The sequence below is a fragment of the Papilio xuthus genome, unplaced genomic scaffold (genome assembly GCF_000836235.2).
Source record: "Papilio xuthus unplaced genomic scaffold, Pxut_1.1 DF827756.1, whole genome shotgun sequence".
In the NCBI taxonomy this organism is placed as follows: Eukaryota; Metazoa; Arthropoda; class Insecta; order Lepidoptera; family Papilionidae; genus Papilio; species Papilio xuthus.
Genome location: NW_013530893.1, coordinates 1,617,935 through 1,642,350, shown reverse-complemented (window position 1 = coordinate 1,642,350; position 24,416 = coordinate 1,617,935). Strand labels below are relative to the sequence as shown.

The window sequence follows — 24,416 nt, the reverse complement described above, 5'->3', positions numbered from 1 at the left end:
TCCATAATTAAAGTGCAGTTGAATACAATTTTAACTCGTATTACCTTCAGATAAGTACGATAATCGCATCATCAAAATAATCCATATAAATATGAAACGTAAACAAATAGCCTTGAAATTGCAAAAATCTTTAACGCTATTAAATAAAAAGTAGAACATTGTACCAAAGAGTAATGAGAACGAACGCAGACATTTGACGAAGGAAGACGTTTTTCAATATCATAAAAAATGTTTTGTGGTTAATGTTCTCTTAGCAATTTACAGTGGGTTTTCATTGCTGAAACATTAATACTAAAACATTTTTATCTCAGTTCATTTCAGATATAATGTGAGAGATGTTAATATTTTCATGTTAACTTTCGTCCAAAAAATTCTATCATGTTTAATAACCAAACTATTGTCACTAACCGTTGCTTTTTTGAGTCAAAATCTGTGTATAAAACATATCCTGTCGGCTTTAACCAAACAATATGTTTTAAATGGAGATTTCGGTCCGTTTTGGATGTGTGAAGTCAACCAGCCCGTGGCCTTTTTACCCTTGACTTAGGGTAAGCTCCGATGGAGATTTTGGTCTCAGAAACCCACAATAAGTCATGACTAATTATAAAAGAGCTGTTTTAAATATCCGTCATAACCTGTCATAAGAGTATAATAACCGGATATCGTCTATGCGTGACTAAATAGGATACTTGTACGACTTCCTGTTTATTGGCAGTTTTCAATATTCCGTTAGGCAAGACATTTGCAATCCGGCATTATGAATACAAATATTAAATTTTTGACGCTATTATAAGCAAGCCTATGTACAGAAAAGGGTCTGAATCTAATAATAATAGTATGTAATTATAGTAAATATTTCCTTCAACAATAGAACATAATGTCATCAAAACATAGTACATAAGTGTGTAACAAAATCCACTAATATATGCTAATACTGGAAATCGCCCGCTACTTCGTGCGCACAGAATCAAAAAAATCAATAAGTAGCCTATGTGTTCTTCCAGACTATGTTCTACAACCATGTCAAATTTCATCGTGATCGGATGAGCCGTTCCGGAGATATCTTCAAACAAACATCAATCCATCCATCCAAACATTCGCATTTATAAGTAAGATAAGAAGTATGATAGCTCTACAGTAAAACTGCATCTTAATATAATAATAGACAGACGTCAATGACTTATTAATATTATTTTATAAATATATATAATATTATAAATGCGAATGTTCAGATGGATGGATGTTTAAAGGTATCTCCAGATCAGCTGAACGGATCTCTATACAATTAGGCATACATATAGAACATAATCTGGAAGAACACATATGCAGAGAGAGAGTCGCGGGCGAGCGCTAATGATTTCACAATTTCTAATACAAATCAACCTAAATATTTCCAACTAATTGTTACGAAAGAGATAACACAGCTACAGTTCCAACAATCATTAACCCATCATCATCGTCTATAAAGTTTAAAACAACTTCAGGTGTTCAGTTTAAAACAATGGTGTAGAGGTCAATGAACTCAACAACAATGTTATCGATGCTTGTTTATTTATCGAACACGCAACGGTCAGTAAAGCACAAACTGGCCAAACGCCAATAAGTCTAATGCACACGGAAACAACTCATATACACTTTTACTAACACTATAGGCTATATAATCTTATTATTATTTTAAATGCGAATGTTTGGATGTATGGATGTTTGTTAGAACGTATCTACAGAACGGCTCAACACATCTCGATGAAATTTAGCATAGATGTAGAACATAGTCTAGAAGAGCGCACAGGCAGTAAGTAGGCGGGAAGTATGTTATTTTTAATTCTGTGCGGACGGAGTCGCGGGCGATCACTAGTGTCAAAATATAATCTTACTACTATTATAAATGCGAATGTTTGGATGTATGACTGTTTGTTAGAAGCTATCTGCAGAACGGCTTAAAATTTGGCATATGTAGAACATAGTCTTAAAGAACATATAGGTTATTATTAAGTTTTTTTTAGCGTGCACGAAGACGCGGGGTAAAGCTAGAGATTTATAAATTAAAAAAAAATTGTGGGCACGGGCAAACCATTATTTTCTGGCAAAGCACTTTAGCCACTACATTTAACACCAGCTTACGATTTTAATACTTTCGAAGCACGGCACTAGCCTATAAGTGTGTAATGAACCTTAAGGTATTTCACAAATTCTCACGGCACAATTTCCAAGTAATTTTTAGTACGATTGCGTGCACATATTTCATCTACTATTCGAACACAGTTCCATTTTATATTGATTATTTTACCAATTCTACTACGCCTATGATTCAACGAGCAACGCTCTAGATAACGATTTCTTGATTGCTTCTCCCGTTTATATTTCGCTAAATCATGCTCATATACTTAAAAAAAATCTATCACTAACCTCGTTCTTGGTTTTAAACTCAAAAATGTAAATAGGTACATTTGTAATTTGATTGTTGAAGTCGAAAACTGAAAAACAGTCGTTTTGTTCATATTTTTTTACCTAAATGACCGTGAATACCTGAGTTCTAAATTAATTTAGTTATATTTAATGAATTCGTGTGAAAATTTAATAAATTAAATACTAAGAGTCAATTAATTATGTTCGTAAACTAATGCGATTTAAGTACAAAAAAATTAATTCCCGCCATTAGCACCATGAGGCAAAGGCATCGCGTGTTACAGCCAACTCCAAATAAATTAGCTGCTGCTAGAAATAACAGTTATTCTAGCATAATATAGCGTTGCCGTCTAAAGCATTTTTATTTAACGCCCATAGGATCAATTACCTAATGGCCAGCACGCCTTGTTTTCACGTTTTATTTCGTGTTTTCTATCCAGTAAATCAGTTTTAGGCTCACCTTATTCAGATAATTAATTTGGTCTAATTAAAAAGACGACATTTAAGATGATTGACTTGAGATGTTACTCACCATCTTACCCTCACAATTTAGTGGATTCGATCCTGAGTGGGAAGCGAATTAAATTCCATGGATTTACGTGCCTTTGGAAGTAACAGCAATTTAATTACATACGTGCTTATTACCTCAATCTGCTTATCTTCCATAAAATCTATATCATATGAGGTAATTAAAAGATAAAATACTGTCATCTTTCTTTCTCCAAATTACTTACGACGCAAGATAACTAATAATTTGATTTAAAGCAGCGGTTCCCAAACTTATTTTGTCTACTGCCCACTTTGATTATACATATTTTTAGCGCCCCCATATTTTCATATTTATAAACCGCTATAACTTCAAATTAAATTAATTAATTATTGTGACCTATATATGTATATTAACAGAGAATTCTAAACGAAACTTTTACTATAACCCGCAACTTGAGACCTGCAGCGCCCACAAGGGGGCATTATCGCCCACTTTGGGAAAGACTAATTTAAAGTGTACTAAATTGTTAATGCATTACACTGCTGGCCACACAAATTGTCCCCGTTTCTGGGATGTTTAACAGTACTCGATACATTGTTAACCTCATCACAAATACGCTGTTATCAGCTAAACGTACTCTTAACTGTTTATTTGCTGGAAAATATTCAACACACGTTCACAGCGTGGCGTCTTCGCATTGCAATCAAGATGTCCGCATATAAATCCTAAAGTACACAATTATATGTTACAATCTGTTCAACCCGGTCAGCATTTACATTTAACACTGGCAGTGGCCCTTGACTGTTCGCATAGGATTAAAAAAAAAATCCAGCTTTGCAACTGTAAAAGAATTTTTCAAATCGATTCAGTACTTTCGGAGCTTATTCAATGCAAACAAAAAATCAAACCTCTTTAAAATATTACTATAGATTACACGTCTAAAGCATTGAACGTATTAATGATGAAGGTAGCTATTCTACGGATAAGTTCGATTTCACATTTTTTTATATCATAAGGTGGCAAACGAGCGAGCGACCACATGAAATCGCTGAAATAGCGAAGTCACCGTTGCCCATAGACATACGCATATATACGTTGCCTACATTTAATCGACGGAGGAGAGGATGCACAGAAAGAAAACATTTCCATGCATCCTCTCACCCGGAAAGTCCACTTCCACTTCCCATCCTTATAAGAAAAAGTGTAGGAAGGGAAAGAGGACTAAATTAGGCCTCTGGGACGCACACTCATCAGACGAAACGAGGAATTGCTTCCACTTCACGCCTGTCTTCAGTCTTCATAATATAATCCATCCTTTTTAGTTTGCTTTACAACAGCAGATATAAGATACTAGAAAATAACAAACTAAAATAGAAATAAATGTCTTATCCACACTATTTAACATAAAGTAGATTATCCTGTTATAAAATCAAAATAAGCCTAGATTGTAATCAGTTGGATGTCCTGGATAGTGCCAGCCGTGTAGCCTGGAAACGGGGTCAGCAGTGAGACAATAAATGTCAGAATACGGCCGCACGTGTACTGCACACCAGCGGTTCTCAAACTTTAGTACGAAATAATATTCCTAAACTTTAGATACATATAAAAACGTAGATTTATTAGTGATATAGATTTTCATCTTTGGAGTCATTGATAGATGTTTATAAGAAGATATCTCCAGGACGGTTTAAAACATCTCGCTGAAATTTTACATGGATGTAGAACATAGCCTGGAAGAACACATAGACTACTATTTTTTTTTAATATAATATCACGCCGATGGAGTCATGGGCGACAGCTAATTATTTATAATAATGGCTACTTGGCTGGATCGCATCAAATACAAATCCGTATCAACTTTCTAATCCTTCGTTTTTTTCAATATATTCTCAAAAACATCGTACAACACGTTAGGTTCCACGGATCTTTGCCAGCCAAATAGTAAGTACTTGAAGTTTGAGAACAACTGTCTTCTCTGATTCATGGTAACACCCTGTCTATGACACGGCCCAGTACAACCATAAACATATATAAACATGTCTCATATTTAATGCAGTCCAGCATTCGATTTCCTGCGCGAGCTTGTACGGCTTAAAAACATATGGAACTTGCACATGTCAAAAAAGTACTATTTTATTTGAACCATTTCATCCGTACATCCTATTGCGTTAATTCTACCGACAATAATAATTTTTATTGTTCCGTATTAAATAAGAAACCTTAAAATACTTTTCTGTTTTTTAACCTATATTTTTTTATCTGTTAGATACCTTGTTTTCCATAATCTGAATGGATGTTTACTAAACGGCTTAATTTGGATATAATTTGTCACAGAAACAAAATGTAGCCTGCAAGAAAGCATAAGCTATTTCTATGCAAGGAAAAAGTTGACAAGCGATAGGTTTTTGTTTTTTACTTAATTTCAAAATATCAATATCCAACATCAACCAAAAAACCGTGTCCTTTTTAACTTGACATTAGCAATGTAACAGATACTTAAGTTTTTAAGTCAATTTTATTCTACGAAGCAACCTTATACAGTCTTTGGAAGGTTAAATGATCAAATATGGAGCAATAATTTAAATGTTTTACATGACCAAGCCGCATATAGATGTTAATCTATCGATTTAGACATGACAGAGGCCATGGTCTGTATAATTTATTTAGTAAAGCGACTTTAGGATGGTCTTCGTAAATATAACTCTTCATTTGGCAATTCACTTAATGCCGAGAATTCTGATAGTGGTGAGGAGATTTTTTATCTGTTCAATCATAGTTCGTTCCTTGTTTGGTGCAAAGCTAATTTCTGTAACCGTAATACCGCGAACAGACGCGATTGTACTTTGTTTAACTTGCGGATTCATCTATTGTTTGTTGGTGAGTAATAAGACGAGTAATCAATCAATATCGGATAGTTTCCAGTTGATTGTAACGAATGCGAACGGCCGCGTTTATTATGATTGTTCCCAGTTTGTTGATATGACGCCGACAGCGTGGATACTTTGTGCCCCCGCAGAAAATATTATTAGGGGCGTGTGAATGAACTCTTATACGGAACTCATGTAAACTAATACTGCATTGTGTGGAACAGCTTTAAGTTGCTAAGGCCTTTACTTATACATTTGAATTCAATTCGATTGTTTATATAATGTCTTCATTCATTTTATACCGAAGCAAAAATTGTTACTACACTGTCCCATTGAACACCTTGTTATTGTAGAATGTTATTTTGAAGTATTGTAGTAAAAAAAAGCGTTTCATCCAGACCAAACGTGATTGTAACTGATCTTAATAAACTATTTAATGTTCTAATATTGTTTAATTTTCCTTCATATAGGGTTTTTTATATCATAAAGTGACATATGAGCAAGCGGCCACCTTAATTTGCGGAGAAAGGAAAACCACCGCTGCACAGAGACGTCTACAATTGCAGACGCGGTGGTGCCTATCTTTAGCCAAGACAAGACGAAAAGAAAATAAATATTTCCCCTTTCTATGCATCTTCACCTCAAAAATGGGATCGGAATGGGGATATTAGGCGTGTGATAAGGATAATCATCAGACGAAACGCGGAATTACCTTTCCTCTTCACGTCTGTCTTCTGTGTGATGTGTATGTAATTGCGTTTAAATCCAATTTAAAATTACAACTGAAATGATTTAATAAGATAATTTATAACTTATTAATATAATGTGTACTATGTTAGTGTATTCAAAACTATTTAAGGGAAGGGACAAGTTAATTAAAAATCATTCGGACGTGACGTCACGAAGGAAGCGCGTCGTGTCCCCGCGTGGAAGTCACCATTCCCATAGTGCTGCATCCAGAAATAACCACCAACCAGTATAACATGGACTGACAACTTCTTCATACGTACACCACAACTATTATCTAAATACAGGACATTCTAGATTTAATTATGGTATTAAATTGATTAATATTTTTGCCAAAAACATAAACATATGTAAAATACAAAATAACACCTAATTATTGTAAACCAAGGTGAAAAAAAATTCAATAAATATTATGACGATTCCCTTATCCATCCGTTTGAACTTCACGTGACTTATTCTCACAATTTTCAGAATATTACAGAAAAATCTGTGAAGATATGATAAGATTTTCTTATAAAAGTAAAAATAATAAAATAAAATATTTACATGTTCACCCTAGTAACAAATCTTTACCGGCCCTGACGCTGCACAGTTGAAGAGAGCTGGGAGGGGTCAACGTATAATTGTCGATCTATAAACAGCTGTTGACGAAGTGGGTGCGTTGCCTTCCAAACGACGTGCATTTTATTTTATTGCATGGGACGCCATCGTTCCACACCATGTACAACTAACAACAAATAACATCTATAACTGCTTACTTTAGTTTTAATAAGTTGGTACCACTGTAACAATTGGAAAAGGTCTACTTTTCGCCCAGTATTCAATGTTTTGAGAGTAAACTACCGAAAAACATGAAAAAACATATTGCTATCTCTGTTTATTCAAAGACAATATGAGGAATGGGTATATGTTTTTGTATTTACGCTTTGGCAGTGGAAACGAACTACATGTCTACCTTTATGACAAAGAGATTAAAAAAAAATTACGATGTTACCAACTAAACAAAATAAGCCATTTTCTAATAAATATTTTCGTGTTTAAAGCAATCGTTGCGCATTTCACCCTACAGCTATTATTAACAAAGTTTATTACCAAAAAAACACGTGCATCCCTCACCGCTCCATAGTCATAAACGAACCCTCGGGGTAACAAAAGCTACATTCACCCCTCAAGTAAACTATTGTTAAATTTGAATGCTTTAATTTATTTTTAAACACACATTATTTTAACTGTATGAAATATGTGATAAATTACTTTATTTTATATGACACTAGCTATTGTCCGTGACTCTATCCACACATATTTAAGAAAAAAAAACTTAATCAGCCTGTGTTCATCCCAACTAGGAAAATTAAAAATCAAAAGGTATTCATTGCTTTAACAAAAGACGATACAAAATTAAACTAGTGTTGTGACTTCCATTTAACCATTCATAGGGAACTTGTGATTGGAAGTGCCGCTCTTCCATGTATAATAACATAATTTAATTTAAGACTATGTTCTACCTGTATGCCAAATTTCATTGAGATCCATTAAGCCATTATAGAGATATCTTCAAACCATCCATCTTAACATTTGCATTAATAATATCAATAAGATAAGTTAAAGGTTTCTAAAATTAGAAATGTATGTCTACAATTTAACGGTGATGAAGATGTTCATTTTTATGGAAATTTGATAATAAGTTTAAATAAGTACAATACAGTGTTAACTATATTGCTAATTTCTGAAACCAAACTGATTTCAAACCGACAAAGCTCTGTAAAACAAAATGGAACTGATTCAAAAATGTCAAAGAATCATATGAGAAATTTTTATAAAAAAAAATACATTGATGTGTTTATTCCATACTATATAATAAATATAATTAATTTTCTAGTTTGACTTAATACTGTAATGTTATTTTTGTTAGATTATTGGACTTTAAAAATCACACAAATATGTGAATAATTGTTTTAACATTACCTTTCAAACTTAATATAAAAAGTTAATATGATTTATAAGTAGATATTTAGTGTTTTTGATTCACACATCAATATTAAATAATTGAAATAAATTAAATACTAAAGTTCATAAAGTTTCTTTCGTACTAAATTAATTTGATTATCATAACATTGTATGTGATTTATTATGAGTTGTATATAAATAGACGGGTATACAAAATAAAATTTTGAGATTTATTTTTTATAAACTATAATATTCTCATTTGTTTTAAATACAAATTAATTTGAATAGCAAACAAGGCAGTGTCAAATTAATGAAAACAAAGATAAAACTTACTTAATTCCTGAGCAATAACGGTGTCCTTTGTCAGGGCTATTAGTAATAAGAAATTCACAAGAAACAGGCACCAAACACTCAAAATATCACATTTAAACATTTTACACTGACCGTAGCTGTTAAAGTCGTACACTAGATACTAGACTTCAGAATAAAAATAATGGAAAGATCATATTTAGTTCAAATAAAAATACGAAATAAAACTCCTATAACAAGGCACAACACAACATTCTTGACTCCGACCGCAACTGACAGCAAAAAGAATATAAAACTGACACTGTCGAAGTTGGTAATGTTGCCATGCACCTTGTTTCAATTTTTCACAGTAACACACTTAAATTCCATATTTTTATAAAGTTAGCAGTAGAAGTGTTACAGAGAAAAAGCTTTTATAATTAATTTACTTGCTTAGCAACTTAAAGGTTATACTTTTTTAAATTATGTTGTTACGTTTGCTAAGATTAAATCTTAATTTTTACAGAAAATGTTTTGTCATAAACCACCATACTTTTAGGGAAAATTTCCTTTCTGTCGTGTTTATATTTAATCTGTCTCATTCATAAGTCTATGTTCTACAGATTATAAAATAGTGGTGAAGCCCGTGTATTCATTTACTATAATAAAAAATGTGTCTAGTAATGCAATTTATTAGTATTTTTAAAAAGCACACCCAAGCATAGCCAATCTGCAGGGTATATTGTGTATTGCGGCTATAGTATAACCTTATAAAGGCACTAATTTGGCTGTATTTCGATAACTGTCTATTACGATAACATCTGTGCCACATTTCATCAACATTTGTTGAGTCCTTACGGAGATACCTTCTATCAAATGTATTCTTCCATTCATCAACTTTTTTATAATATTAGTGAGACTGTATTTTAAAGACATCATTGGGGAAATTGGGGAAACAAACCTACAGGAACAGGGCCTTTAGGCAGAGCCTAGAGGTATAACTCTATGATTATAGGATTCAAACGTAATGGCTGCTTGTAGTTACCACCACACTGTGGGTGGGGGAAAATGCGTGCACGGCTGTTCCCTGGAATTAGGTCATGAAAAATAAAAACAAGCAACTTCTTTATTTATTTATAGATGTTGAGTTATTTATTTAATAGTACAATGTGAGCGACCAAGTTTTCGACATTACTATATGTGCACAATAACATGTGACTCTCGTTGAATGCGACATCTCAGCTTGATTCTACAATCATTATATTATTGTGCACACTTAGCAAAACAATCACAGATCAATGGGAACATAAATAATAAACGCGTTATTTGGCTCCAATCTTTGAGCATTAAAACTTAACTAGACTCAATATCAAACTTTGTTGAACTAAATACCATGTTCCTTCTTAAAATAACATGCATTTAATGAAGTCTATAAAAGTACAGTCAGCGCACTGTTTTTGTAAAGTTAACACATTCAATGCCACTACAATTTTCACATATTAAAGTTTGATAGGGCGAGTTGGTTCTAATGAAAACAAACCTTTTTTTTATTGAATTTTCTTCAATCACAAGTTGACTTGATGTTATGTAATATCAATAACTATAAACCTTTCAGTAAGACAAAATGGGTTAAGTGTTCGGCCATTAATCACCAGATTAATTCTGCAATTGACTGTACCTTTCAAATAAAAAATCGTAACTTTCTGAATTACATTACCTTTTTTGTTAACTAAATTAATTCTATTACAGTCATACTAGAGAGTCTAATACGAATATTTGCGACATGGACCTTCGTAACGTTATCGATAAAATACGTCATTTATATGAGATTTTTGGTGACCTTGGTACACGCTACAGAAATTTTAATACAATTTTTTACGATGATGTTTCAAAGATGTTCTCACAAATATTCTTAAAAGACCAATAAGTCAAAGTATTACAAGTATTGTAAAAGAATTAATTAAGTTTACAAAACTTATCTAAAACTAGTCACAAATAGATAGTCATATATGTATATAAATTTCCAACTTAGATTTTAATCTTAAAGTATAAAATAACAATCACATTTTATGTAATTGAATGGTAAAAGTCAATTTTGAATGCTAAAACAACTGTGTAGTCAAAAATATAGTCATCTCTTTTACTCTTAACAAGAATAGAGTTAACATCTCTTTGAACATGTGCAAAGGTAGCGGAAACTCACAGATAGAACAATGATAAATCAATCATTAATTTTAATAGGATTAATGAGAAATTAGGCAGCATTACCATCTGTGTATCGAAAGTCGTGTTTTACGACTCAAGATTTTTACTCAAGTTTATTTGTACTGTAAGAGAATTTAGCTATGACGTCATTAGAATCATATCTCATGTTGTTTTGCATGTAGTGACATTAATTGTAGCGACTGCATAGCAACAGTCAACCAGAGCATAAATAATAAACAACACTATACCAATATCAAATTAAAAATACATAAATTTATATTTAAACATAAATAAATTACAAATATAATGTGTTTAATGATTTTTTCAAAACAAAACATGTCTACCGCACTACATAAATACTTATACTTTTTATCTTAATCTTTCTACAAACGAATGTTACGTTTTAATTAACATATTTCAACACATCCAATTTCCTCTACATTATTTAAATGTTTATGGTCTACATCTACGCCTATAGTCTATGGTCTACAGCCCATTGTTTGTCAATTTGTCGCTTTTATCATTATTAATTGCAAAATGTAAATGCAATTCTATAAAACCCTAAATCATAGACTGCATAGTCTTAAATAAGTAATGTTTATTTTACTCTATGTGTTTACACTGTATTGACACATAGTGTCATCTCCCTCATTCTCTTTGATAAGAGAGAGAAAATATGTGACAATACAAGTGTCGCAGCAGACGAAACTCTCATTGAAAAAATGTCAAATATACTGACATATGTCTGTGATAAGAAAATAGTAATAATATTAAACTATAAATGAGTACAGTCAGACCTGGATAAGTGTGAGTTGAAGGGACCGCAATATTTTTCTTGGTTACAGAGGTTTCTTTCTAACCCGAGTCTGTTGCTTATAGATGATTCTCAGTTACCCAAGTCTGACTGTACTTGAAATTGAATTAAAATTTATTCTACATTATCTACCTGTATAATTATTCATCATTCTAACTTTTCGGTATAGTTTTTATTTATTAAGCTAATAAGCTAGCAAGGGCTTCTCAAAGAATCTGATCTAAATGAAAATCGAGATCAAAAGTGTACCAAAGAAGTATAATTTTTCAGAAGTACAATTTTCATAAATTTTTTAATATATTGCTGACATACAATATATATAAAAATCTGTAACAAAACCCGCAACAAACATTTTCAAACCAAACATATGTTGCCGGGTTTGGCAACATCGTTTAAAAAAATATTGGAATTTATTTCTAGGTAGTTTTGGAGTTTTAGTAGTTATAATACTTGTATTAAAACATATTGTTATTTCTGTTTTGCCAAAGAGAATAAAAAGGATAACAATATGCATTGAATAAAGTGCCATGACAGTTCATTCTACAGTTCTTACTACAAAGTCTATAGAGATAGTTCAAACTACATAACTTAAAGTAACTAAGTTCTTGTACTAACCGGAAGACACTTCCACCGATTGGCTTAACCTAGAATCACATTTGACAGTTGCACTGGATCCACACTTTGTTTATCACAACATGACAAAGACCTTTTTCACTTTGGCAGTTTTTAACTTTTACACTTGACATCTATTCTAGTCAACGCTTGTCGACACTTTTACACTTGGCATCTACACTTGTTGACACTTTTACACTTGGCAACTATAATTGATATATTATCACTTGGTAACACTTAATAAAGGGGTGTCCATGTTAAACTTATAGACATTATTGCAGACATGGTCCCAGTTGGTTTTGTTGTCATATGGAGGGATTATCCGTAGCTTTCTATCTTTTCCTTCTGAATACATCTCTATCACTCCCCATTGTCGGAGTAACTTCAAGCAATTTCTTATCGCATCTGTTGATACTGCTTCTCCTGCAAATAAATGAAAATTATGATTAATTCATGAAATTGTTGATAAATGTATCCATGACTCAACTAATTTCCTTGAGAATTTAAAAATTATAATATCAAATTGAAGAAAAATATTAAACTTAAACTAAATAAGGTTCTATTAGTTTTTTGGCACATGTGTTTACGATTCTAGCGCCACCTAGTGATCAAAGTGTTCACTAACCGTATGGCATTCTGTTCTGTGTGAACTCCTCAGTCAATGCGTCCAGTGCGGTGGTGACGACTGTCTTCTGTAAGCCACTGCTGACATTCTTGCACGTCATCGCGTACGCTTCCAGCAATGGACGGATTGTTAAGAGCAGTCTTCGTCTGTAAAATATTAGATAGTAAACATATAAATATGAGTGTTTGAATGGATGGTGTTTTTATTATGACAGATCTAAAAAACTCAACAGAAATGGTACAACTTCTTGTGTTCAGCATTTTCCATGGTAATCTTACTAATATTTGTATAGATGAATATTTGTTAGAAGGTATCTCCAGAATGTCTCCATGCATTTCGCTGAAATTTGGCATAAATGTAGAACATAGTCTATAAGAATACATACGCTACTAATTAAGAGTTTTTTTATTCCACGCGGAATCGCTGGCAACTAAGTATGAAAAACCGGGTTTAGACCTTACCGAGATATATTTTTTTTTACTTTTTGAATTAACAATGATCATTAAATATTATGTAAGTGGCAGAATTCTGCCGATCATTTAAGTAAGAAGCTATCTAAATATGTATATTAATATGAGTCAATATATGTTTATTTACATTCTCTTTTACAACTCACCTCTCAGCGATAGCTTCAGATGTCTTTGACACTCTATATTTTATATTTCTCGTTGGATCCCGAACCTCATCATCGTCGTCATCAAAACTCCTCGCAAAGCGACGCGACCATCTCTGTTCTTCTAATCCACTGTTATCCTGCAAAATTAAAGTCGTAGTATTTCAGTTAATAGAAAAAAATAAATTCCAGCTTGGTACAGCAAAAGGGTCTTCACAGATAGATAGACGGACGGATTTTTTTTTGTGACTGAGTAGTCACCGTTTGCCTTGAGGAGGCATTTACAGCTTCACCGGGCTTGAGGTGGCCGAGCGCAGATGGCGCTTAGCCTAAACCTCGTTTAAGAGTAACAAGACTCGAGAGCTCAGGAGCCTCGGGTCGAGCTGTTACTTCGTTATTGTTACCAGATTGGACAGACGGAAGGGTTATAAGGGTTCCGTTTCTTACTTTTGAGGGACGGAACCCTAAAAATGTTTAGCTTTATTCGACCTAAAAAAAAGCTTTTATGTCACAGAGTACCAGGATTCCATAGGTAGATATTAACCTGTATTTCGGAGAGGACGTCACAGGAGACCAGGGTACCTATGGCACTGAGCATGGTCTCCTCGATGCGTGTACAGGGCGGGCACAGGATGAACTCCTGACTGAGCACCTCGCACAGCTGCAGGGATGACTCTATCAGCTCGCTGTGCCGCACTGTGTCCTCATCGCTCTCACATACTATGCTCTCTAGTGCCGTAGCTGGAAGTTAACGTTCATATAAATATTTTATTATCAATCTTATAATCTTACATTTCAATTTTACTAATATTATAAATGCGAATGTTTAAATACATGGATGGATGGATGGATGGATGAATGGACGTAAGTTTGAATGTATCGTCAGAGCGGCTGAACGAATCTTTATGAAATCTGGCATACATATAGAACATAGTTTGGAAAGACACAGAGGCTAAGTATGTTTTTTTTTAATTCCGAGCGGACGGAGTCGCGGGCGACAGCTAGCAATATTATAATGTTGAATGTTTGAATGGATGTTCGTCAAAAGGAAGGTATCGCTAGAACGGCTGCATCAATGTCGCTAAAATTAGACAAACATATAGAATATAGGGAAGTTAATAAAAATTAGCAAACCGCGATAATCGGTGTGGGATGGAGTTTACAAATACGGTATAACCTTTATTATGCTTACCGAGTATAGCTGGTGCGGCGTAGTGCGCGACGAGTGCGTTCGCGTAGTATGAGAGTTCAAGTGCAGCTGACACTGTGGGCTGCGCGCGCACTTGACGTCCGTCACGTCGCACCAGACCACGACCTAGCATCTCCAGCTAGAACAATATATATACATCTTACTAATATTATAAACGCGAATATTTGAATTGATGCATATTTGATTGAAGATATCACCAAAATGACCGAACGGATTTCGATGAAATTTGGCCAACCATATAACAACATAATCTGGAAGAACACATAGGCTACCAATTATGTTTTTTTTTAATATACGCGCGGACGGAGTCGCGGGCGACAACTAGTCTATACATATTGACAAAATGTTTATTTTGTATAATATACCATACATACAACTATATAAAAATATACGATCACTATAAAAAAATTAAAGTTATTTTTTTTTAACTTTGTTTTTTGCTTTTCTTCAAAAAAGAAATCTTGTCACAATAAGGGTTAAGTTTCGTGACACATTATAATAAATTAAGAATAGCTTAACTCCCGTCGGGGTCCATACTAAAAGCGAGTACATCGGACGAACATACATGAATATTTTAGCCGTATATATATAAGTTAATATATTTATAAGCAGTCTTAAGTTATACATACAGCATGTTTGACAAGTGAGCTGGTATCTCCTGTGTAGCCGAGGTCCCTGCCAGCGGCTTGCAGCGCTGCACCTCGCGCCTCCACACAGCGCTGCAGCTGCTGCAGAGTACAACCGCGACGCTGTTCACTCAGCAGTACGTATGATAATACGTTTGTTGACATCAGAGCTGTTGATTGTGCCGCGTCTGAAACAACAACATCTATACTTTTAGACATCACTAGCTGTCGACCGCGACTCCGTCCGCGCGGGATGAAAAATAGATGTTGACCGATTCTCAGAGCTACTCAATATGCTCACAAAATTTCATGAGAATCGGTCAAGCCGTTTCGGAGGAGTATGGTAACGAAAATTGTGACACGACAATTTTATATATATATTAGTTTTATACAAGATTAGTTACAATCCTTTGGCGCGAATGGCTTTCGTTACAAAGTCAACTGTCAGAATGATTAGTGAGGGGACATAAACGTCGATATTTTAATAAGGCTAGTGTTGTGCCAGTACACCGGCACAACACAAGCCTTGTCGGATTTTCTTCCAAACAATACATATTGATAAAATTTATTGATTATTTTAACTTTAGTGAGACAAAATAATGTAACTTTATAAGGAACGGCTGAACTCCCGAGTGGGGTCCATCTTTATGACGAAGAATCCTAAATAAGGATTCTTCGCGGTCAAGTCGCGTCTCAATATGCGTTTGTATGTAAAATCGAAAAAACATATTTCGTACAAATTATGTATTCGAGTAGCTGATAACTAAAAACCATTTTTTTTATCAGTCTGTATATTATATCTCTCCGTGTTTGTTTTAGGTCATCTTCGGAACTGGTGGACCGATTTTAACGGGACTTGGACGGAAAGGTAGCTGATGAACGCGAGCATGCTATAAGCTACTTTCTTTCACAGATGAAGTCACGGACGATCGCTAGTCGGCTAGTTTCAAAATACTCCAGTAAAATTAACAACTCATCCATATATGAACTAACCGTATACAAGATGTCTGCCGATAGCTTCGACCATCATCTTATGATCAGTTGTGACGTCAGCACCGTACAGACTGGAGTGACTGTGGTTGTATAGGATCTGACGGTCCAGGTTCACAGCCAAGTTGTTGTTGGGCGGAGTGAGACAGCGCTCGATGGGCGCCTTCAGGTAATTGTACTTCTGGAATGATGTCACTAATTCCTGTTCACAGATAAACATGTCTTAAAGAGAACTGTCATAATAAAAAGGTCGGTAACGCGTCTGCGGTTCCTCTAGTATTGCAGATGGGCGTCGATTACCTCTTACTCTTATTAAAAAAAAAACAAATGAGTTGTAATTTAAGACGTCTGTATTTTTTATATTACTAGGTGGCAAACGAACAACCTGGATTCGCCGAAATTGCGATACTGGGTATAGAAATCTGCAATTGCAGAAGTGTTGCCTATCTTTATTCAATGGAGGGAATAACAACAGAGAGAGAATATTTCCCCTTCCTTGATCGAAGAAGGAGAAGCATAGGTAAAGAATATTTGCATTTCAATATTTATCATAATTGAACTGTAAGTTTCAAATTATATTTCAAATGAATAGGAAATAAATGTATGTACATATTCCGAGAAGGCTTATAGAAATTTAAAGTCAACCCTTACGCCGCCGTTATTTAATTTCATTGTGTACCAAAACTGACCTTGAGCGATATAGGCTGGTTGAAGTCAACCCTTATCCCGCCGTGGTTGGTATTCAACGTCCTCCAGATGCCACGCAAAGCCGACCAGAAGGTCTCCATTTGTTTCGGCATACCAAGTTGCTCGCGCACAAAACTGCCGTCTACCAACCGCTCGTAGTTCAATGTTACTGGTACTAGAAGGGCATCGTCTATCGTACCATCCAAATACGCGTCCATTATCACAGATAGAATGCCAGCTGGAGTAAAAAAAAACAAAAAATTCTTACTAAATCGTTGTCAATTAACAAATTAAGTAGCATATGTGTTCTTCCAGACTATATTCTTCATCTATGACAAATTTCATCGAGATCCATGAGGCCTTTCTGGATATGGATGGATGGACCTTCTAACAAATATCCATATCTCTAGAACGGCTGCATTCATCTAACTGAAATTTGATAAAGATGTAGAACATAATCTGGAAGGACACATAGGCTACTTATTAAGTTATTCTTAAATACCGCGCAGACGGAGTCGCGGACGACAGCTAATGTTTTGCTAAAGGAATTTCTACAGAGTTATAACAATGGATAATATATATATTCAAAACCTATTGTCTTGTATATTATAATTAAGAATTGTCGTTTACCTACCACAGATTTCACCTTTATCCAAGAAAGCAGGAAAACAATAAAAACAAAATTTACACATGTCAAAGGTCAAACGAATATTCATTTGTAAATAAGATTGTGTAATTCTAAATAAAAAAAAATCTTAAATACAAAATAAATCTATTCAAGATATGGTTAATAAGGAAATTCGAAAATACGACAAAAAAAAATTAATATTATTTGCAATTTTTCTACATTTGTAAAAGTTCCATTAAAATTAGACAATGAATTATTTATATTTTAATTCATTTTTATAGCTTTTCTGCAAATTTACTTTTTAAATATAATTTACGTAAATAAATTCTTTACGTACATGTCATTAAGTAAATATTATACACAAGTACAAATCAATTTAATATTTTATATTAACAGTTCTTCGAAATAAATTTTTATTGTTCCCACCGAGTTGCTCGGAGCCTACCCTAAGTTAAGGGTGATTAGGCCATTGTCAACCACGCTGACCAAGTGCCGGTTGGTTGACTTGACACATATCTTTGAATTTCTTCTCAGATATGTGCAGCATCACGATGTTTTCCTTCACCGTAAGAACGTAGGATAAATGTACATATGTAAATCGGAAATCGAAAAACACATTGGTATATGGCGGGATTCGAACCCAGCACCTGCAGATTGCAAGTCAAGTGCTTGACCACTGAGCCACCGACGCTCTTATTTTTATTGTTATTTATACTAAAATATTTTTCTTTATATATGGATTACTAAAGAAATAATAAAAAAGTTAACCTTTTGGCGGCTGCGGTTTCCCCGTCCTTGTCCGTCCTCCTTCTATAAAGAACTCCAAGTTGTTGTTCGCTCCCAAACTGTTAAGAATGTAGGCCCTGAGAAAAAATAGCCACATTTATTTTTTAATTTAACTATTAATAAATACAATTTCTAATTAAAAAAGTATATATAAGTATTTTACCTGAGAGCCGACTTGTAAATGGGATCGCCGTGGTATTCAGAACCGTCGACGCGTCGTCTTATGTAAAAAGCTCCACAACCACGCAAAATCCAACTGCAAAAAACACACTTATATAGATAAGATTCTATAGAGAATCACATTTGTAAATAAAATAACTATACAAGATGTCTTAATACGTAGTTTTTGCTCGCGACTTTGTCTGCGCTGAATTTCTAAAAGGATGAAAAGTATCGCGTGCAACATTCTATATCTGCCTAATTCCTATTACACATCTCAACCGTTGCGGAGTTATGGAGTAAATATTTGAATCAAATATACCACGAGTACCGTACACATTTCCGGGACCATAGGTAGCTTATGTGTACCTCCAGACTATGTTCTACATCTATACTAAATTTCATCGAGATCCATGCAGTCGGTTGCAGATACATTCTAACAAACATCCATCCATCTAAACATTCGCGTTTATAATATTAGAAAGATTGTAACGTAACTCATATAGAAACATACAAATATTAGAATTAGGCAAAGAATATAAATATTTTTTTAATTCCGCACGGACGAAGACAAGAGCAAAAGTTTGTATAAAGCTGAAAACCACTTATCCTATTTTATAACTCACCCAAAGAAAGGTATTCTCATATTATCCCCCGCAGCTACCAAAGGCGGTCTTAATCCAGTAAGATACAATGTAAAGGTGACTAGAATGTAATCAAAATGCGAGCGATGCAGGGGCACAAACACTAGCGGAAGGCCCGCGGCTTTAGCCCGGCGTAACCGCTCCACACACGCGAAACGAGTACTGCAACCACCGCCTGCGATGCGACGTATCGCTTTGTGACATAGCCATGCCACTAGCCTGGAAAGGACTTTATATTTTACAATTGTTACGATGTACTAATGTATTTGGGAGCGTCGGTGGCTCATTGGTCAACTTGACTTGCAATCTGCAGGTCTTAGGTACGAATCCCACCATGTACCAATGTGTTTTTTTATTACCGATTTACATATGTACATTTATCCGACGTTCTTACGGTGAAGGAAAACATCGTGATGCTGCACATATCTGAGAAGAAATTCAAAGATATGTGTGAAGTCAACCAACCAACGGGCCAGCGTGGTTAACTATGGCCTAATCACCCTGAACTTAGTGTAGGCTCCGAGCCCTTCGGTGGGGACGTATAGTGAGCTGATGATAATAACTAATGTATTTACACTGTCGAAATATTTACAACTAAAGTATTAGACTTACCACTACCACTGTCAGTGCTACTATTAGGTATTAGTCAACTCCCTAGACGAGTTAGTAACATTGACTACGTGTCAAATATTTATAAGTCAAGTATGGAGACAAAAATCTATGCGACTACATTTTCTAATACGTTACAAAAACTATTTATTAAATGTTTTGTTACAAAGGGTGTTTTAAAAATAAAAAAAATAAAACCAAAATTATACATTAATAAAAAGTAGCTAAGTATTTTTATTAATAAACTATGTTGAATATAATATTATTGTGAAGTTTTAAATTGCTTATTTTATTAGTGGGGTATTGCAACGCAGTAGAATAAATAAAAAAAATATTAAAATATTTATGAAATCGTCTTCTTAATAAAACTCGTTATTGTCGAATTCGACATTATGCCACCTTTTAACGATCGACATTATGTAATACTGGTTAACACTGTACCATCAAGGTCAATTAATTCAAGGTCAAATTATTAAAACTCATATATCATTATATTAAGGAAACATCAACGAATCTTTACTTATTCAGTTATGGAAAAAATGTCAAAAACAGGGTTGCGTACATCATTAACCTTGGGTTTCTGATACTGAAATCATTAAAAATAATTCTTAAATCTGTTTTGTCAAAGATAATGACATGGATTATATATTTTATACATATATTTTGGCTTTAGAAACCCTCAGTTAGTGATTGGCCACAATCTCCTGCTCCTGTATTTTCTATCATTAGTAGAAAATATACCAAATTAGTTAATATAACCTTAAACTACTCTAAAATTAAACTTTACTTACGTCATAGAATAACAATTCGGAAATATATTAAGGACACGCCATTGACATTGTTAATAATCGCCCTTCTTCTGAATATTTCGTTTTTTAATTAATATTTAGTCATGAATTCTAATAAACACGTGCCCAAAATACTTAGAAAAATTCTAATAAGTTATTTTTGCTCGTTTATCACATGTGTAGATGTGTTCAAACATGTTGTCTCTGTTTATTCAAAGAGACAGAGAGGGATGACGTATTTTTTTATCCATACACTAACCTGAGAACATTATTGGACATTGCCGAGCTGATATCCATAAGCACCTTCATAGCACGAGCTTCCACTTTCCTCCTAGTCTCAGTATATCGATGGGGACTCCGAGAGACACCATCAGGTTTGGTACCATTAGATTTTCTCATTTCTTCTTGGGTCGTATCTTCTATGGCACGTTGGAAACGTTCGTCTTTCACAACCTACAAAGTTCCAAATTCCATTAAATTAATTAAAACAAAAAACATATGTTTAAGTTCAAATGTTACGTCTTATTTATATAATAGCTTAGTATTAAAAAAAATCCTACGTATTTATAGTTCAAAACATTTTTCCACTGGCGAATCTAACCACGCGAATGCTATTTCTGTATGTCTGACATAGGTCTGGCAGTCGTTCGCGATCAGTCCAGGTTAGTGGAGCTAGCGAAAATAGGGTCTAACTTAAATAATACTCACGCTCGGCACCACATCCTTGTAATCATACTTGACGAGGTTGACGCACTGCGCTAGGTCGCATAAGTAGCGGGAGACTACGCCTCCATTTGCGAAGTTCTGACGGCCTATGTCCAATATATTGATTACTGAACCTGACTCACTCGCCTTCGGATCATGCCATGATTCCTGTTGACAAAAAATTTGAGAATTAAAATAAAAATACCAGAATATGACTAGAGAGAGAGAGAAAAACCTCACTTACGATGGAATTCTGAGATCAAAATCTTCGTTTAAAACATGTCGTTATCTTTGTTTTGTCAAAGATGAAAGACAAGGATAACGATATGTTTTATACGGAGATTTTGATGTCAGAAATGCACGTTATCATTAGAAATTAAAAGAAAACATAGATACACAAAGGATGTGTGTATGCGCGCGCGCGTGTCTGTGTGTGTTTGTGTTTGTGTGTGTGAGAGAGTGCAAGAGAATTTAAAATATCAACTTCTTGTACTTCGAACGACGACCTTTCAAATGATGTAATATAAAATTGTACAGTATGTTATTATAGGATAATTATTTGTTTTGTTAACAGTGCTTCAATTTGAAGTAGGGTGCTATAGCATTATCACCTTTATCATTTAATATAAACAACGATTAAAATAGCACGAGTAAATAAGCTGCGATGTACGTAGGTGAGTTATTTGTGTTCCGCACGCGACGTTAGATGTTATAAATATAAACTTGCAATAAACAAAGTCTATGGTATGATATGATGCGACAATGTTTATCGGTAATCGGCTGCGTGCTTTGTTTTAACGTAGGATTCCACAGCCATATATTTATGTAAAAAATATCAAGTTTTTTCTAAAATTATAAGACCATAATTTGTTATTGAATAGTTTCGGTGAAGTCAAGATAAAGTAAACTGTATAAAAGCATATAAATTTAGCTGAATTTTGACAATTTTTTTTTTATGTCATTTTACTAACTTAACTGTCATACATTCTTTATGATTATGACTGATTTTTAACTCATAACCTCATTTATAAAGCCATTTAAAAAAAGAAAAAAAAAACTTTATTTTGCACTGGCCACACATTTGCCATTTTACTTTTTTAATCTACATACATACGAGGTCGACGCACCGAGCGCGAGGAAGCCGGTTGGTCGGCGATGTCACGCCACCGCGGCGCGCGCGCTTTTGTGTTTAAATTTGGAATATAAAGCGGTCTGTCAGTTGCAACACATGACAACGATGCATCAATGAACGTTCAGAAATTATTTATGCATCTACATTCATTCAGTAAAAGTATTTGAGATACAATTTTCAAGGTCGTTTGCAAAAATCCATTAAGAAAGATCGATCATATAAATAAAGTTACGCAAATACTATTTTTCGTTTAACAAAAGTGGAAGAAGGTACAAAAATTAAATATGTTATAATTAATTTTGAAGATTTTATCATTCATTAACCTATGTAAGTGATAATAACCCAGTAAATAACTCACTTAAACAAGGAAAACTGTTGGGACAAAGTGTAATCAAGGCATCCACGCCAGCGCCAACGATCGAGACTAGAATAAAGATATAACGGCCTTCCCTTCAACGTGGTATTTCGCGGCATTGAATCTACAGGGGCTTATTGCTCAATACAATTGGGATATCAGTTCCTTTTAAGATTGTATACATACGAATAGTTATAGTTCAGAGTTATACGAATTGCCTCATGTTTATTTCTTAATTTTTGACATTTCGCGAATTAAAAAATAACAGGTTTTGCGTTTAGTCTGTTAATTACGACACTATTCTAGTCATTTTACGACTGTTTTTTTTATAATATAAAAAGAATGGCAGGAAGATGATGCGGCGAGGTAATCTAGGTTTAGGAAGTAAGATATTTCTTACCAAACACCCCTACTCATGTTCATTAACGTAAGGAAACTTTTTAACTTATAAATGCTATGAGAAGTCCATAAACACCGATAGTAAGCCAACTAGATAAAGATTATTTTACATTCAAGTATTTCTATGGACGGTTAAGACAATTACTGTTAAATAGTGTCTATAACTACGTAGTGTCCGAGGTTCATTCTCAGTTCAAGACCGTTCATTTACAAGTAAACGCGTAAGAAATAACGGGACGCTCGTTCCGTACTATTTACATTATAATTTGCATTGTTAAAATAGAAGAATATTCACAATGAATTCTTATATAATAATACTATTTCCGTCATATTGTAAAATAAAAATAAATCATTGGTATTATTTCCCTATATTCATTACTAGCTGTGTCGGTCGCAACGCAATGTTATATAGCCTAAAGCCTTCCTCTATAAAGGGACTATCAAACAAAAAAATAATTTTTCAAATCGGATCAGTACTTCCTGAAATTAGCGTGTTTAAACAAACAAAATCTTCCGCTTTATAATACAAGTATAGATTGAGTTCGTTGTTCTGAAACTTACAAACACAATTGTTTCCTATGAAGTTAAATATTTACTCGATGTAAAATTTTCCGAGGACAATGTAAATATTCCACGAGCGACGCATATGTAAGGTCAAGGAACAAGGAACAAAGAACTTATGTTAATATATGAAAACTGCGTGGGAGTGTTCGGATATCCCGTGATGACGTCATTAAGGAAGTGCAATACGTGATATGGAATCGACATTTCTTTATTCACTTCGTTCCTTATACATTCGACAGACTTATACGTCAAATATTATCTGAATTTGCTATTCTAAGATCTCAAGATTGCAGTGAAAATTATTTAAAAAAAATAAGAAAAGCATCTCTCGGCTTTGCCTTTTTTGAAACACTATCTAAAGTGTAAGAATAAGTTCTCGTATAATTTATTAAATCGACTTGAGGTCCGAGGCATCCAATAACTGTCACATTCATATCGTTAATCTTACTATCTTACCAATATTATAAATGCGAATTGGGTATGGATGGATATTTGTTTGAAGTTATCTCCAGAACAGGTG

At 34.0% G+C, this 24,416-nt stretch overlaps 2 protein-coding genes across 3 annotated transcripts in view; both read right to left on the bottom strand.

The window, feature by feature from the left end:
* Meltrin (disintegrin and metalloproteinase domain-containing protein meltrin) overlaps nt 1–9,033 on the bottom strand; it is a 54,741-nt gene extending 45,708 nt beyond the window's left edge. Inside the window, exon 1 of the mRNA XM_013310120.1 lies at nt 8,791–9,033. Within this exon, the coding sequence (XP_013165574.1) occupies nt 8,791–8,890 (100 nt within the window). The 5' untranslated portion in view covers nt 8,891–9,033. The remainder of the gene's footprint in view (nt 1–8,790) is intronic.
* Nucleotides 9,034–9,867: 834 nt separating this feature from the next.
* The window catches only part of mino (glycerol-3-phosphate acyltransferase mino), a 36,975-nt gene continuing 22,426 nt past the window's right edge, over nt 9,868–24,416 (bottom strand). For both annotated transcript variants that reach the window (XM_013310123.1, XM_013310122.1), the window contains 13 exons: nt 21,450–21,614; nt 21,001–21,194; nt 19,327–19,563; nt 18,705–18,797; nt 18,524–18,618; nt 17,130–17,365; nt 16,444–16,642; nt 15,454–15,638; nt 14,807–14,942; nt 14,159–14,355; nt 13,618–13,754; nt 13,002–13,147; nt 9,868–12,799 (listed from right to left, as the gene is read on the bottom strand). In XM_013310123.1, coding sequence (XP_013165577.1) covers nt 12,600–12,799; nt 13,002–13,147; nt 13,618–13,754; nt 14,159–14,355; nt 14,807–14,942; nt 15,454–15,638; nt 16,444–16,642; nt 17,130–17,365; nt 18,524–18,618; nt 18,705–18,797; nt 19,327–19,563; nt 21,001–21,194; nt 21,450–21,614 — 2,220 coding nt within the window. In that variant the 3' untranslated portion in view covers nt 9,868–12,599. The remainder of the gene's footprint in view (nt 12,800–13,001; nt 13,148–13,617; nt 13,755–14,158; nt 14,356–14,806; nt 14,943–15,453; nt 15,639–16,443; nt 16,643–17,129; nt 17,366–18,523; nt 18,619–18,704; nt 18,798–19,326; nt 19,564–21,000; nt 21,195–21,449; nt 21,615–24,416) is intronic.